The sequence below is a fragment of the Phocoena sinus genome, chromosome 20 (genome assembly GCF_008692025.1).
Source record: "Phocoena sinus isolate mPhoSin1 chromosome 20, mPhoSin1.pri, whole genome shotgun sequence".
NCBI lineage: Eukaryota > Metazoa > Chordata > Mammalia > Artiodactyla > Phocoenidae > Phocoena > Phocoena sinus.
Genome location: NC_045782.1, coordinates 15,114,259 through 15,130,550, shown reverse-complemented (window position 1 = coordinate 15,130,550; position 16,292 = coordinate 15,114,259). Strand labels below are relative to the sequence as shown.

The 16,292-nt window shown below is 36.9% G+C and overlaps 1 protein-coding gene and 1 pseudogene across 3 annotated transcripts in view; one reads left to right on the top strand and one right to left on the bottom strand.

Annotated features, from left to right (window-relative positions):
- The window catches only part of TAOK1 (TAO kinase 1), a 151,309-nt gene that overhangs the window by 124,478 nt on the left and 10,539 nt on the right, over window positions 1-16,292 (top strand). For all 3 annotated transcript variants that reach the window (XR_004347492.1, XM_032616434.1, XM_032616435.1), the window contains 4 exons: window positions 3,192-3,395; window positions 5,223-5,462; window positions 8,599-8,811; window positions 9,704-9,886. Coding sequence is in view for 2 of the 3 variants with exons in the window: in XM_032616434.1 (XP_032472325.1) it covers window positions 3,192-3,395; window positions 5,223-5,462; window positions 8,599-8,811; window positions 9,704-9,886 (840 nt within the window). In the remaining variant the exon portion in view is untranslated. The remainder of the gene's footprint in view (window positions 1-3,191; window positions 3,396-5,222; window positions 5,463-8,598; window positions 8,812-9,703; window positions 9,887-16,292) is intronic.
- On the bottom strand, window positions 15,166-16,221 carry LOC116745597 (annotated as a pseudogene).

Below are 16,292 nucleotides of genomic sequence, written 5' to 3'. Positions count from 1 at the left end.
GTGGCTCATGGTTAAGAATACGCCTGCTAGTGCAGGGGACACAGGTTCGAGCCTTGCTTCGGGAACATCCCACATGCCGTGGAGCAGCTAAGCCCGTGTGCCACAACTACTGAGCCTGTGCGCCACAACTACTGAGCCTGTGTGCTGCAACTACTGAAGCCCACGCGCCTAGAGCCCATGCTCTGCAAGGAGAAGCCACCGCAGTGAGAAGCCCGTGTACTGCAACAAAGAGTAGCCCCTGCTTGCCTCAGCTAGAGAAAGCCTGCATGCAACAACGAAGACCCATTGCAGCCAAAAATAAATAAATAAATACGTTTTTAAAAAAAGAAAAAATTAGACCATACCTTCTTACTTTTGGCTCAGAAGATTACAATAATTTGTCCATAGAGTAAGGATAAGAGGCATATTTGCTCATCACATTTTCTTTAATAGCAAAACATGCTGATTATTTATTTATGATTCCACGATTTCATATTTATTTGCTCTCCATGTGCTGCATTTTTGAACTTCTTTTAAAAGCAGATGTAGTCTGACTTTGAAGAACACCTTGATTGTTCCAAGGCAGTTTCTGAAAGGGGGTAATTATTCAGGATAGTAGTCAGGAGAGAGAAATGATATGTCTCAATTTAGACCCCCTTTTACAGACTGATTGACTGAAATTTTTAGTCCATGTAATTAATTATTAGGGCACTGATAAATTAATTGGTCTTGATAAAATAATAGTAATCTCTTTGCTAGTAATGCTTTTGTTTGTGTAGGAATTTATAGTCACTTATTTAAATGTTATTATGGACATATTGTTGGCACAAAAGCTTGCTCTATCTACGCTGCCAACTGAGCTTCATTGAAAAGATTTTTCTAACTCTAAAGGGTATAACCTGTAATATATTCCTGTGACTGTAATACAAAAGCCAAACTCTATATTGGCACATTGGGTTTGAAAAGACTGTAAATAGGTCCCCAACTGTAAATAAATATCCAACAAAATGCAGTTTTACAGATCCGTTTCCCAGTGAAATGAGATTTTAGTTTTATGGGTGCATTGCTTTAGGTAATCCTTTAAGCATATAACAGGTGGTCCAGCTAATAAATTCGTTTTCTTTTAGAAGCCAAATTAGTGTGTATTTATGTGTGTGAGTTCATTTAAAACAATCATTTTTAGCATAGAGGAAGGGATATACTAGAATCTTAGTGGATAAGTTCCCTGGCAAAAGATTTTGAAAAATATACCCAGGTGATTATTTATGTGCCCTTTCTCTTCCCATAGTGTGTGTACACATATACCCTTAAGTTCAGAACTACTAAAATTTTTTTTATGTGTTTGTATATCTTATGAACTAAAGTTATAAAGAACTGATCTCTTTCTTGAAAACCAGGGGAAGGACCATAAAGTTAGCAGTCTTTGAAAAATTATCTTATACCTAGGAAAGATGGCTTATTTATATACTGTGCAACATTGTTGCTTTTTAGGTTGAAGATATATTAGTATTAATTATCATCCTAGAGTTTGCCTCATTGAGTGCATTGTCAGTGTTCTCATCTGGCCCAATATAAATGCATTTTCATTTAGATAGTTTGTAAGATAATATATATATATTTTTGAAGTATAGTTGATTTACAATGTTGTGTTAATTTCTGCTGTACAGCAGAGTGACTCAGTTCTACATATGTATATTCTTTTTCATATTCTTTTCCATTATGGTTTATCACAGGATATTGAATATGGTTCACTGTGCTATGCAGTAGGACCTTGTTGTTTGTCCATCCTATATATAATAGTTTGTATCTACTAACCCCAAACTCCCAGTCCTTCCCTCCCCACCACCACCAGCAAGTCTGTTCTCTATACCTGGGAGTCTATTTCTGTTTGTAGATAACGTTCATTTGTGTCATATTTTAGATTCCATATATAAGTGATATCATATAGTATTTGTCTTTCTCTTTTTGACTTACTTTGCTTAGTATGATAATCTCTGAGTCCATCCATGTCCTGCTGAAGGCATTATTTCATTTTTTTATGGCTGAGTAGTATTCCATTGTATATATGTACCACATGTAAGGTAATATTTTATTTTCACTTTTATTATTTTTTTATTGGAGTATAATTGCTTTACAATGTTGTGTTAGTTTCTGCTGTGCAGTGAAGTGAATCAGTTATATGTATACCTACATCCCCTCCCTCTTGGACCTCCCTCCCACCTCCGCCCCCCACATCTCCCCCATCTAGGTTTTCACAGAGCACTGAGCTGAGTTTCCTGTGCTTCATAGCATGTTCCCCACTAGCTCTCTATTTTACACATGATGGTGTATATATGTTAATCCTAATCTCTGAATTCTTCCTACCCTCCCCTTCCCCCTCCTTGTGTCCACAGGACCATGGAAAGTGATATTTTAAATGCTATAGAAAAGCACTGGTTTTGATTTGTTTCGTTAAATACGATTCATAAAAAGGGTTTCTATTCTCCCATGGTTTTGTTGATTTTCCATTTAATTTCTAAGTCTTTTATACTGAGTCTATCCATAATTTTGCCAAAAACTTAATATTTAGAATGTCAGAAACCAAGAAGTGACACATTAGATGTATATTTGCCCTAATATTAATTCATATAAATAATTTTTACCTGAAAGCACTGCCTTATGTCTCTTCTTGGGAAGCATTTAAAGAATGATGTGTTTTACTTCATTTACCAATATTGTGTTCTTTTAAAGCTAGTAACCATCATAAACGTAGCTGTGTAAAGCTAAAAGGTATGCATGTTTTCTAGCATACATTTCTCTCTCCTGTCCTACTTCACCGGTTAACTCAAGAAAAGGAAAATATTACCTACCTCCTTAAGGTCATTGCCCTGCCTTGAGCATTAGAAAGGACACAGATTAAGTACTTTTATTTAAATGCACCAAATACCAGATGATATATTCATGCAATTAATTTTTATGTATTTTGAACTGAGTTGTTTTTTTTTTTTTTTTTTGCGGTACGCGGGCCTCTCACTGTTGTGACCTCTGCCGTTGCGGAGCACAGGGTCCGGACGCGCAGGCTCAGCGGCCATGGCTTACAGGCCTAGCCGCTGTGTGGCACGTGGGATCTTCCTGGACCGGGGCATGAACCCGTGTCCCCTGCATCGGCAGGCGGACTCTCAACCACTGTGCCACCAGGGAAGCCCAAACTGAGTTGTTTTTTATGTTGCCAGGAGCTGAATGAAAATCAGAGCACCCCAAAAAAAGAAAAACAGGAGTGGCTTTCAAAGCAGAAGGAGAATATACAGCATTTCCAAGCAGAAGAAGAGGCTAATCTTCTACGGCGTCAGAGACAATACCTAGAGCTGGAATGCCGTCGCTTCAAGAGAAGAATGTTACTTGGGCGCCATAACTTGGAACAGGACCTTGTCAGGGAGGTACGTTTGAAACGAGAATGTTTCCTGAAAGTATGTTTGTCATTTCCCAGACTCAGGGTCTTTGCACTTGTACCTCCCTCAGCCTGAATTCTTCTTCCCTAGATTATCTACATGGCTTGCTTCCTCCCTTCATGTCTCTCCTCAGATACCACCTCCTCAGAAGTGCCTTCCCTAATGTCCAAATCCTTCTTCTCTAAATGTTCTTCTCTGCACTTCTCTCTCTTACACATACACACTTTTTGGGGGTAAGTTTCTCGTCCTGCCTAGAATGGAAATTTTCTAAAGTCACTGGTTTTGTTCCGGTCTTTATATCCTCCTAGTATCTGGCCCATAGTAGGTATTCAATAAATATTTATTAAATACATATTAAATCTGTGAATGAGAGGGGTGTTCATTTTTAAATACCATAAAATTATTGGATACTTTATACCTTTTGAACTGAAATGGGTGCCATTAAGTATGTGTTATTATTTAACACATTTTTTATAGTCATGTAATTATTAATTGGGCAAATGTAGAAACTCTTATGCCAGTGAAAACATATTCTCACTATCAGGGATACCTGTGAGCACAGATTAATTTATTTACAAGAGTGGCTTAAAATAAATTTCAAGTATAGCATAATTGTTCAAATTCACTAATAATTAAATAAATTCAAATTAAAACAGTTGCATCAATTAAATAAGAACAATTTAAAAGACTAGCAACATTGAATCCTAATAGTGGCATTGGGAAATGTGCAGTGTTGCTAAGAATATAAATTGATACTGATATATTGATAGATATGCTTTTATCTATCAAATCCACTTCTAGAACTCTATACTAAAGAAATAATAACATGATTATATGATGCATCATGAATAAACATTTAATGAAAATTTCTTTATCAAGCAAAAAATGGAAAATTATGGTATTGCAAAGCAGAAGCTTACTATGAAACTTAAAAAAAAAGATCTGTATATACTGATCTGATCTGGATGTATATCCATTATATTGTTAGGTGAAGAAAGCACATTATATGCCTATAATGTATGTTATTCAGTTTTTAAAATCGTATGTTTTTGTGTAATAGATGTTTCACGATAAGCATGGGGAAGGTTGGGAAGCATTTGCACCAAACTGTTGGCCTCTGGAGAAGGGGTTTGCAGGGGCAAAGGGGGTAGGTTTGACTTCTGTATGTGTGTGTGTGTTTTATGCTTGTTCTTTTTAATCTGAAAAAAAAAAAAAAAGAATTAGAACATTTATTGAGCAGCATGTGTGAGGTGTTGTTCTGAGAACTTTCCATTTGTGAACTCACTTCATCCTCACATTAAATCTGTGAAATAGCAATATTATTATCTTCATTTGAAAAGTGATGAAACTGAAGCACAGAGAATTTAAACAATTAACCCAAGGACTGCTCGTAGGTAGCAGAGCCAGATCCATGTTCTTATTCACTATACTGTGCTGGGTATACTGCCTGTAATAGAATTGAATAGAATACTCCGAAGAAATTCAAAGAATGGCTTAGGAGTTCTCTTCAGATATAAAATTGGGAAACAATAAAGAAAGAAAAGAAAGAAGGAAGGACATTCAGCCTACTGAGATAAATTTGCTATGTCTTAAGCTTATTGCATAAAATAGTATTAATGAATAGTAAATGAATAGAATAAGGAAATTGGTGCTACTAATTGCCCATTTACTGCTGTAAAGGTCATAAAATCTAATATTTACTATGCAGTCATTATTGAATCTGAGGATTACATCTACTTCCTGATTAATCTATTTCTTAGGAGTTTTTTCCCTAGCATTGTAAATTATACCTTTGTCTTTTGTGTTACGGATTAGGAGTTAAATAAAAGACAGACTCAAAAGGACTTAGAGCATGCCATGCTGCTGCGACAGCATGAGTCCATGCAAGAACTGGAGTTCCGCCACCTCAACACAATTCAGAAGATGCGCTGTGAGTTGATCAGACTGCAGCATCAAACTGAGCTCACTAACCAGCTGGAATATAATAAGCGAAGAGAACGAGAACTAAGGCGAAAGCATGTCATGGAGGTTCGACAACAGCCTAAGAGTCTGAAGGTACTTTTAGCCTAAGCTTCTTGACAAAGGGGAATAGGGATAAAAGGCATCCATATAAGCAGTAAAAGTCTAAGATAGAAATCTGTCATAAAGAAATTGAATAAACCTTTTTCTTTTCATTTTAAGCATGTTTAATTAGTTTTGACATGGAGTGTCTGTAGCTACAGACTTTTTTTTTTTTTTTTTTTGCGTTACGCGGGCCTCTCACTGTTGTGGCCTCTCCCGTTGCGGAGCACAGGCTCCGGACGCGAAAGCTCAGCGGCCATGGCTCACGGGGCTAGCCGCTCCGCGTCATGTGGGATCTTCCAGGACCGGGGCACGAACCCACGTCCCCTGCATCGGCAGGGGGACTCTCAACCACTGCGCCACCAGGGAAGCCCTGTAGCTACAGACTTTTGCTCATGTATTTCTCAGTAGAGTACCGAAAAAAATTTAACTGTAGGAAATGGCATAAATAAGAATCAAAATTCTTATTTTAATGTACCCAAATGTCCAATGCTGACATTACAGTCTACACGTCAACATGCTAACTAACCTGTTGGCTTCTCTTTATTGTTCCAAGTAATACAGTTTTGGAATCTTATTTGCTCCTAGTGTGATTTGTATCCAAAAAAGACAGTAAATTCCTAGTCAGTACAGAAGCCAGTGAATGAAAAAAAAATGCCTTTTTACCCCCTCTCCCTTCATCGTGTGTGCTTATCTTAAGAGGAATAGTGGAATCACCACAGTGTTACTCCCATTCTGCTTATTTTCTTTATGTATTTGGTAGTGTAGGTGAGACCATGGCGTGGTAGTTGGGGTATGTTTTGTGTTTTTTTGTGGTACGTGGGCCTCTCACTGCTGTGGCCTCTCTTGTCGTGGAGCACAGGCTCCGGACGCGCAGGCTCAGCGGCCATGGCTCACGCACCCAGCCGCTCCGCGGCATGTGGGGTCCTCCCGGACCGGGGCACGAACCTGTGTCCCCTGCATCGGCAGGCGGACTCTCAACCACTGCACCACCAGGGAAGCCCAACACAGTATTTTCTTTTAAAACCCTACCCCCTTATCTGAATAACTGTCCTGGAGTGAAGTGAAATTCATTCACAGGGGTAATCTGTGTCAAAATCTAGAAGCTACGCCACACCGAATGGTACCTCTTGATTCCCACTCAACTCCATTCAAACAAGCTGTCTTGAACAAAAGTATAGAAGCAAAGTTAAGATGTTTTTACCCTTTCCTTGTGAACCTGAGTAAAATTTCACTTTGTTTTCCGAACAGCTAATTAACATCATTTACAGAGTAGCTTATGTTGACTACTCACATAATCTTCATTAGTCATTGCTTAGAAAATTGGAATTCATAATGATTTTTCAAATTTATTTTGTCTTTGTAGGGGAGAGTATATACTCTTTTGGCTATAGAATAGACAATTTCCCACCAAAAGATTAGTTAAATAACATGTCTGTGAAATTAATGACTGTTTTAAAGTCAGCAGCACCCAGAAATAAACCAGACTGAAAGCTTGTTAGTTTTCTATCATCATACCATAAATTTAATATGACTGCATTTCTGTAGGGCTTGGCATAGAGTTGTTTGATGTTTAACCATTCCTGTTTTTTGTTTTTGCCTTTTCAGTTTGAAAGCTTGTAAATACTAGTGTAATCTTCACAGATACTATACAAAAAGTGAGGCAAAAAATAATGTTTCACAATTGTAGTCAGATTTAGAATAGAATGTCTCCTTCTGATGACAGATGAGCTCAAGATTTTCCATAAAGGAGATTGTTCTGTTACTTTACTAGGGAAGAAAACCATCATGTTCCTCTTAGTTATGTATTTCTATCTACTTACTCAATTTGAACAAAACTGACTTGATTTTTTTTTTTTTTTTGACTTGATTTTAATGCCAAGTTATCCATTTTTATTTACCTAAGTAATGGTTGCCTCTTCCAACTTTTTCCAGGACTTTAAAGGGAGGTAGGGGGACTTCAGTTTTAGCACTTACGTAATTTGACTAGGATTTGGGGTGGGGGGTTTGGGGTACTATGTCTATGGAATGGGTTGGATATACGCCTGCTCTGTTGTTTCTTCATCTGGCATCCAGATGATGTTTTGTCAGTGTTAAATGAGTAGAAACAACTGTAACTTACATTCGTCTTGCTTTCACTTGAGTCAAACATTGAGGGATATAGTTTATTCTTGGTACAAGTATTACTCTTCTTATAGAAAAAACATTTTTCAAGGAGCTTTTTTTTTTTCCCTCATTAGGCTAGTGATGTGGAATAATTAGTTTTCTTGGCACAATGTTTTAGAAATAAAAACTTTTAAAAGAATAGAGGCTGTTATACAGAGGTAGAAGAGAATGTCTAAATGTCATTGTCCCATTCCTGGCTAACTTGGAAGAATTTTGTTAACCAAGGACAGTATTTAAGAGTGGTGCCACTGGGACTTTCATGGCAGTCCAGTGGTTAAGACTTCACCTTCCAGTGCAGGGGATGCAGGTTCAGACCCTGGTCGGGAGCTAAGATCCCACATAACTCACGGCCAAAATACCAAAACATAAAACGGAAGCAATATTGTAACAAATTCAATAAAGACTTTAAAAATGGTCCACATCGGGCTTCCCTGGTGGTGCAGTGGTTGAGAGTCCGCCTGCTGATGCAGGGGACACGGGTTCGTGCCCCGGTCCGGGAAGATCCCACATGCCGTGGAGCGGCTGGGCCCATGAGCCACGGCCGCTGAGCCTGCGCGTCTGGGAGCCTGTGCTCCGCAACGGGAGAGCCCACAACAGTGAGAGGCCCGCGTAATGCAAAAAAAAAAAAAAAAAAAAAAAAATGGTCCACATCAAAAAAATCTATTAAAAAAAATGTACTTGTAACTGTGCTAGTAAAATAGTGAGTATTACCTGAAGTCCTATGAAAAAAGTAAGGTTCTTGATATTCTGATGTTTTAAATTAGAGATTTTGTTATAAAAATACATAGAATGTTAATGGTTTGACCTAATAACCAAGTGGAAAAGTACTGTACCTGCAACCTTATGGTCTGACCTTTTTGTTTTTCATCTACTCGTCTCCTAGTAGCCTTTATTTTCATATAAGCATAAGGTATAACAAATGCCATATGTTAAAAATTATATACATCTTTTTTTTCCTTCCCAGTCTAAAGAACTCCAAATAAAAAAGCAGTTTCAGGACACCTGCAAAATCCAAACCAGACAGTACAAAGCATTAAGAAATCACCTACTGGAGACTACACCAAAGAGTGAGCACAAAGCTGTTCTGAAACGTCTCAAGGAGGAGCAGACCCGGAAGTTAGCCATCTTGGCTGAACAATATGACCACAGCATTAATGAAATGCTGTCCACCCAAGCTGTGAGTTCATTTTATTTAAGCAAAACAAATTCAGTGCCCCTTTCATCCCACCACCTGAATGAAATCCCAGCAATTAAAATACTGGTTGGAAGTGATAGCTCTCCTACAGCTTGAGAAATAGTAGTGGTTATCTATATTTTTCCTGTTCTCTGCATTGCTTGGAGGTAGGCATGATTTATATAGAATTCTCATTGATACATTTAGTCATGAGGTTCTAAATAGGCTCTCTGCCACTGCCTCAGGTGTTCAGCACATATCTCAACGGTATAGGAGGATTAGAGCAGCAGCTTTGTTAAGCAGTGAGCAAAAAATAGTACTGTATTGGGGATCCAAATGGTCACATTTTAGTGAAGGCAAATACAAAATATTTTCTATATGAGTTTTGCAAACTTTTTCTTAAAGGGCCAGATAGTAAATATTTTAGGTTTTGTAGTCCGTGATACAAAATTGAGGATAATTATGTGGGTACTTATATAGCCATTTAAAATGTAAAAGCCATTCTTAACTAGTGGACTATCAAATTAATTAATTAAAACAGGCAGCTGTCCACATTTGCTCTGGAGGCTATAGTTTGCTGGTCCCTGTTCTGTAGTTATTTCCATTGCAGAGAAGAGATTGAGAGTCTAACATCAGCTAATCAGATTCTAGATTTTTCTTAAGAAAAATATAATTATTCAGGCATCCTCCTAATAGATTATGATAGCTTTTATCTTCATATTACCATCACTGGTTACTGTGCCTTCCTTTTTCAGAGATGTTTACTCCAAGATACAAGAGAGAACAATTGTGTATCCTACAAAAGAGTTGTCTGTCTTTTCTCACACCTCCTTTCCATAGGTCATGGGTAAATAGCTCACAGTAGGATATATCTGGGTTTTTTCCTCTCTTTCAGCTGCGTTTGGATGAAGCACAGGAAGCAGAGTGCCAGGTTTTAAAGATGCAGCTGCAGCAGGAACTGGAGCTGTTAAATGCATATCAGAGCAAAATCAAGATGCAAGCTGAGGCACAACATGATCGAGAGCTTCGGGAACTTGAACAGAGGGTCTCCCTCCGCAGGGCACTCTTAGAACAAAAGGTATAGATAATAGAAGGAAGTTAATTGCGCTAGTATTTGCCTTCATCAGAAACATTTTATAAATACATTTTCATATTAACAGAGGTGGCGTTAGATTGTTTTCACCATACCATATTTCCTTAATTCTAGTTTTGGTAGTGTTTTTCTTTAAAATTATTGTTTCAGTAATAAACCTTATTATAATTAATGAATTCTAAACATCAGAGGAATGTAGTTAAGTAGTAATTGCTAGAGGAAGGATATGGTGTTATGTGAAGACAGTTGAATTGTGGGAGAGTAGCTCTGGCTCCATGTTCCTCACTTTTTTTGTGTACCTAGCTCTACCTAAAGAGATTGGAGAAAAACTTGGATAGTGAAGAAAAAGAACTTTAGTAATTGCCTGAGAGAGGCAGGGGCAAAGGATCTGGAATATATACTTTACTCTTCTATCCTGGGCCTGGAACTATACAGATTGGTGGAAGAGTACTAGGGGACAGAAGGTAAAGCCAGTTCTACACAAGCTGAAAATGTTACTTCTAGATGTATCTTTTTTTTCTTTCTTTCTCTCTTTTTTCACTTATTCTTTGCCAGATATATTAGAGAATAGAACTAAAATCCCCAAATTCACTTCCTTTCCATCCTTTAAGGTATTATAGCTGTGCGTGTGCGTGTGTGTATTTTGGGGAAAGACTGATGGACAGAAAATTTTTAGATTTTGAAAGATAAAGAGGAAAGTTTTGCCATGAGAAGTAGTAGAATATAATTGTATCTAGGATTCAGAGCTATGTTCCAGAATTCCTGAGCCATAAGTTCCCAACAGGTGATAGTCTTAGCTCCATTGATCCTTTTGTATGTTAGTACTTGGCTAACTTAATAAAAGTTGTCATGGCTTCTAGACCATTGCTCCATAGATTTTCCTCTGTTTCCTGCAGTTCTTGTGATAAAAATAAAATTCCTTATTAAATGAAAAAATACATTCTTAAAAAACCCACCTAAATAAGATGTTACTCTTCTTCTGGCATAGCTCTTATTACTGGCTTCTTCAAGAGGTACTTGCCTCTAAAAATTGTCTCACTTATGTTTCTCATTCAAGATGGGAAAGATATAAACACGTATAAATTTTGAGAAAAATCTAGTTTGTCCCATGTACAGATTTCATAAATCTGTCTGATTCCAACTTGCTTATTAAAATTCAACCTAAAGTTCTGTCTCTTATGCTTCAGAAAATTATCACTAAAATGAAAACTCCCTATAGTGTTGTGAGAGAAATATTAGTACTATTTAGTCAGCCCTCTCATACCTGTGGGTTCTGCATCCATGGATTCAACTAACCTCTGATTGAAAGTATTAGGGGAAAGAAAATTCCAGAAAGTTCCAAAAAGTAAAACTGCTATCTGCTGCATGCCCCCAGCAACTAGTTACAGAGCATTTACATGGTATAGAGTATTGTAAGTAATCTAGAGGTGATTTAAAGTATGAGAGTATCTGTGTGGCTTATATGCAAACACTACACTATTTTAGATAAGGGACTTGAGCATCCTCAAATTGTGGTATCTGAGGAATGGTCCTGGAACCCTTCCGCCAAGGATACTGGGGTAGGACTGTGTATTTGTATTTTTAGCTCCACCTAGTGGTTCAGAGTTAGGGCTGATTAGTGTCTTAGGTACAATCTTATTTCACTATATGAACCAAGCCTGTATGTTCTACAGAGCCTAGTAAAATACGGGCGTAAAACTGATACACATTGGTGAGGGTGCAGTGGCACTCTCATATATTGTTAATGCATTTTGCAAAGCAATTTGGAAGTGTGTGTGTGTGTGTGTGTGTGTGTGTATATATATATATATATATATATATAACATCTTTATTGGAGTATAATTGCTTTACAGTGGTATGTTACTTTCTGCTTTTTAACAAAGTGAATCAGTTATACATATACATATGTCCCCATATCTCTTCCCTCTGGAAGTATATATTGTACTTTGGAAATGTTAAGTGTTTGAGAATTTATTCTAAGGAAATCCAAATATAGGAAAAGCAAGATGCTAAATATGGTAATTATAGCATAGTTTATAATGGTTTAAAATACATAACCATCTAAGATAGAGATATAATTAAGTAATTATGGCCAAGCCACTTAATAAAATCTTATTCAGCCATTTAAATGATGGCTACAAAGACAGTATTAATATAGAAAAATGCTTATGATGTGTTGAATAAAATAAAAAAGACCAATCACACTTAAAGTGAATTGAAGTAATGCTAGTAGTGGCTATATTAACATGATAGAATGGTTTGTTTTTCTATTTTACTTTTTTGGTGGGGACTATACCACGCGGCATGCAAGATCTTAGTTCCCTGACCAGGGACGAACCCGTGCCCCCTGCAGTGGAAGCACAGAGTCCTAACCAGTGGACTACCAGGGAATTTCCTATATTTTACTTTTTTAATGTGGTTTATATTACTTTGATAAGGGAAAATACATAAGATTATTTAGTATGACAGATAATAAAGGAACAGTAGGGTGATGAATCTATAGTGCTTTGAGTTGCTACTAGGGCTGATATTTACATTTCAAGTGACATGCATGTAAAGCAGTTTGGGGTCAGTTGGCAGCTACCAAACCCAGGTATCCTCTCTACGGAAACTCTGAAAAATCTTAACTGCTGTATTTTCTGCACTTGGCACTTACTCGTTGTACAGATGAGAAACAGTAATCTGAAAATAAATAGAGGTGGAACCAGAGTGAATATTACTTGTTTCATGATGAATAGTTCTCTTTGAAGTTTGCTTTAATCTCGAAATGAACCAAGAGTTGTTCCTGTAGGTTGAGGCACCAACAAAGTAAAAGTAAGCCTCACTTGACTCACATAAGGTCCTTTTATGACTTTTCTCATATTACATTTACATTAAAATTTTCAGCAAAATGACAACATAACTATAAATGTTAAATTCCCTATGAATTTTTAAAAATTTTTATTTTTTATTGGCGCCTAGTTGATTCCCTGTGAATTTTATATGTGCGTGAAAAGTGGCAGTATTTCCAAAATATAAATGTTTTCATTTTTTAGTTTTATCATTTCAATTAATTTTCTTTCAGTATTTCACTTAAGTATCAACAAACATGGTTGGTAGTTTTTAAGTGAGAATTGACGACTGGAACATCTTACAGGATCTTTCTTTGTGGAACTGAAAATATTCACACAAAAATATCACATTTGATTTCAAAGAAGATAGGTCGGGAGAGCCTCTCAAAAGTCTTAAGTATGGTAACTTTTATCTACCCAGTGAAACCACCTTTCTAATTTGCAGTAATAAATAACATGTTTTAAAAGAAATGGGGATTAGTGTAACCTATCACAAATCTTAGGTTTTATTTTTGTTTAATTGAAAAATGTTCTGAGTTTCTTGAATGGCAAAACTAATCAGCAAACGAAATTGAAGCAATACTTACTGGATAAAAGGTTCATAAGCATTAATGTGTTTAATATTTTTATCATGAGTTTCCTTCAGATTATATGCAAGGAATTCAGATCAGTTACATGCTAAGTGCTTTCCCATCATTTATTAGATCCTTCAAATTAAAATAAGTGCTTTTAAGTAAATGGATTTAAAATTTTTTACATATAAAATACTTTAAAAATTTGAAGTTCTCTGAATCCTTAGAGATAAATAAGTTTAATTCCAAAGAATTGGGTATTTTATCTATAGATATGAAAAGAGTGGGGAAATTATTTTATAAATACACAATCATTTTCTAAAACTGGCAAATATAGAGAAACAGAAATGTCCTTAATCCTTTCACTCAGAAATCACCACAGTTAACAATTTGATGTCTTTACCTCACAGGAAGCATTCATGTTTAATCTAAGTTCTCCTTCAATCTTCAAATGAATGGCCCTCTCTAAATCTTTGTAACACTAGTATTTAGAACTTTCGATAATTTTCAAACTCTGCTTACTGGAGTCTATCTGGCCGATCTGTAATTCTCCAAACACTTCTTATTTTTACCATTTGTCCATGTTTTTCCACATGTTCTCTCTGCTGAAAATATTTTCCCCTCTGCTTGTCTTCCTGGTAAACTTGTATTCTTCCTTCAGAATCCAGTCTCTACCACCTCCTCTAAGAAGACTTCTTTGCCCTAGTCTCCTTCTCCTGTAGAGTGAATCACTCCATCCCTTAGTATTTCTGCTATACTTTATAAATCTATTATTACATCTTACCATATTCTATTGTAATTTTTATTTGCATGTGTTTCCCATGCTAAACTGTGTTTTTTTTAAGGGCACTGAAAAATGACACATAGAAAGTAAACATTTATTGAGCTAGATTTCTACAGATAGCAATATGACTATTGGCTTAAGTTCTCAAATATCTTGAAACATGATTATTTAATGCTCCTTTACAAATTCTCTTTTTTCCTATCTTTTAAAAACTTTTTTTCATGGAAATTTTCAAACATATACAAAAGTAGGGAGACTTAGTACAATGAAATTCCAAGTACTCATCACCCAGCTTCAACATTTATCAGTATTTTGCTAATTTTTTCTTATCTATTCCCCCCACTACCTACACACACACATACACACACACACACTCTTGGGGGAAAGAATGTCTGGGATATATATTTTTTTAATTGGAATAATGTATTATTCTAACAAAAGTACAAAGTATGGAAAATTAGTGTGTTTGAATCATTTCAGATTAGAGAAAGTTTCACACTTAGCAGATTTAGGCTTTTACCAACTTTGAAAAGAACCATTCAAAGTTAAGACAAGTGTCAGGACAGGCTCCTGACTACCTTCAGTGATGATTCCTCTGACTTAGGATGTGCAGGTCACAGAACAGTGTGGTTATTTGGTTTTTTTCTCTGCATTTTGAGAGTGCCACAAAAACACACTTAAAGAGAGTGAGACAGGTGATCACTGACTAGATGGCTGGTGGTTAGAAGATGGTAGAGAAACGTTGGGACAAAAGGAGAAAATCACAGGCTGGACGAGGTGGTCAAATGGACAGCCTGGGGCTTCCCTGGTGGCGCAGTGGTTGAGACTCCGCCTGCCGTTGCAGGGGACACGGGTTCGTGCCCCAGTCCGGGAAGATCCCACATGCCGCGGAGTGGCTGGGTCCGTGAGCCATGGCCTCTGAGCCTGTGCGTCCGGAGCCTGTGCTCCGCAACGGGAGAGGCCACAACAGTGAGAGGCCCGCGTACCGCAAAAAAAAAAAAAAAAAAAATGGACAGCCCGAAGGCGCTGACAATGTAGTACATGGTCTTGTTCTCCCATCGCACAGTGCAGCTCCCATCAGTAGAGCTGTCCCAGAAGCAGGAACTTGCCATGTGTAATCCCGCTCTGTTCTTCTCCATGATTACACGGGTCACAATATATTTAAATGGTTTCCCCAGCTTGGTGAGTTGGCTTAGGGTTTGCTCCACTACGTTTGTGGTCCACTGATTCACTTTGCTGTGCTGATAGGCATTGCCACCAATGGCTCTTTCTATGGCCTCTTTTACAATGTTGCTCACTTCATCAACAACAAAAGCAGTCTCCTTGGTAGCCTGGTAGTCTTCCATCTTTCCTTCAGTGCCTTGCCTCTGCCTTCTGTCTGGGATATTTTAAAGCAAATTCTAGCATAGCATCATTTCACTCCTAAATATAGATAAGGACTTTTTTACTTTAATATAATCATAAGTCCATCATAATATTTAACAAAATTGATAATAAAATTTAAATATTACCTCATACTCAGTCCATGCCTAAATTTCTCCTTTTATCTCAGAAATGTCTTCTTTAAGTTGGCTTATTTGGATTGGGGCCCAAACAAGGTCCAGACATTGCTTTGGTTAATTGTCTTTTAAGTTAATTAGTCTATAATAGGACCCTCTCCCCTACACTTTCTTTTTCCCCCCCATTTGGATTGGATCATTTGTTCTGTAGGAATTCTCAAAATCTGGATTTGGCTGATTGCGTCCTCATAGTGTCATTTAATGTATTCTCATTTTTACTTCATATTTCCTATATAAACTGGTAATGAGATCCAGAGGCATGATTATATTTAGATTCAGTTTTTAATTTTTGCAAGGAATTTTCATGAGGGTTACTGTGTACTTCCTTTTGCATCACATCAAAAGATACATAATGTCTAGCTGTCCCCCTTTTAAGTGACATTAATATTGATCAGTGGGTTTAGGCAATTATCAATTTGATCAGTCATAAAAAAGTTCTCCATCAACTTTTTTTTTTATTCTCTTGACTTTATTATGAATTATTTTACATTTTAAAAAATATATGTATAGTCAACTACATTTATTTGTAATACCTTCCAGTTTTTCAGAACTGATGATGATGGCTACCCAACCACTAATTTCTAGGTATATAGAAACTAACTTTTTTTGGTTTGTTTTGTTTTGTTTTTTGCACGGTGTGCGGGC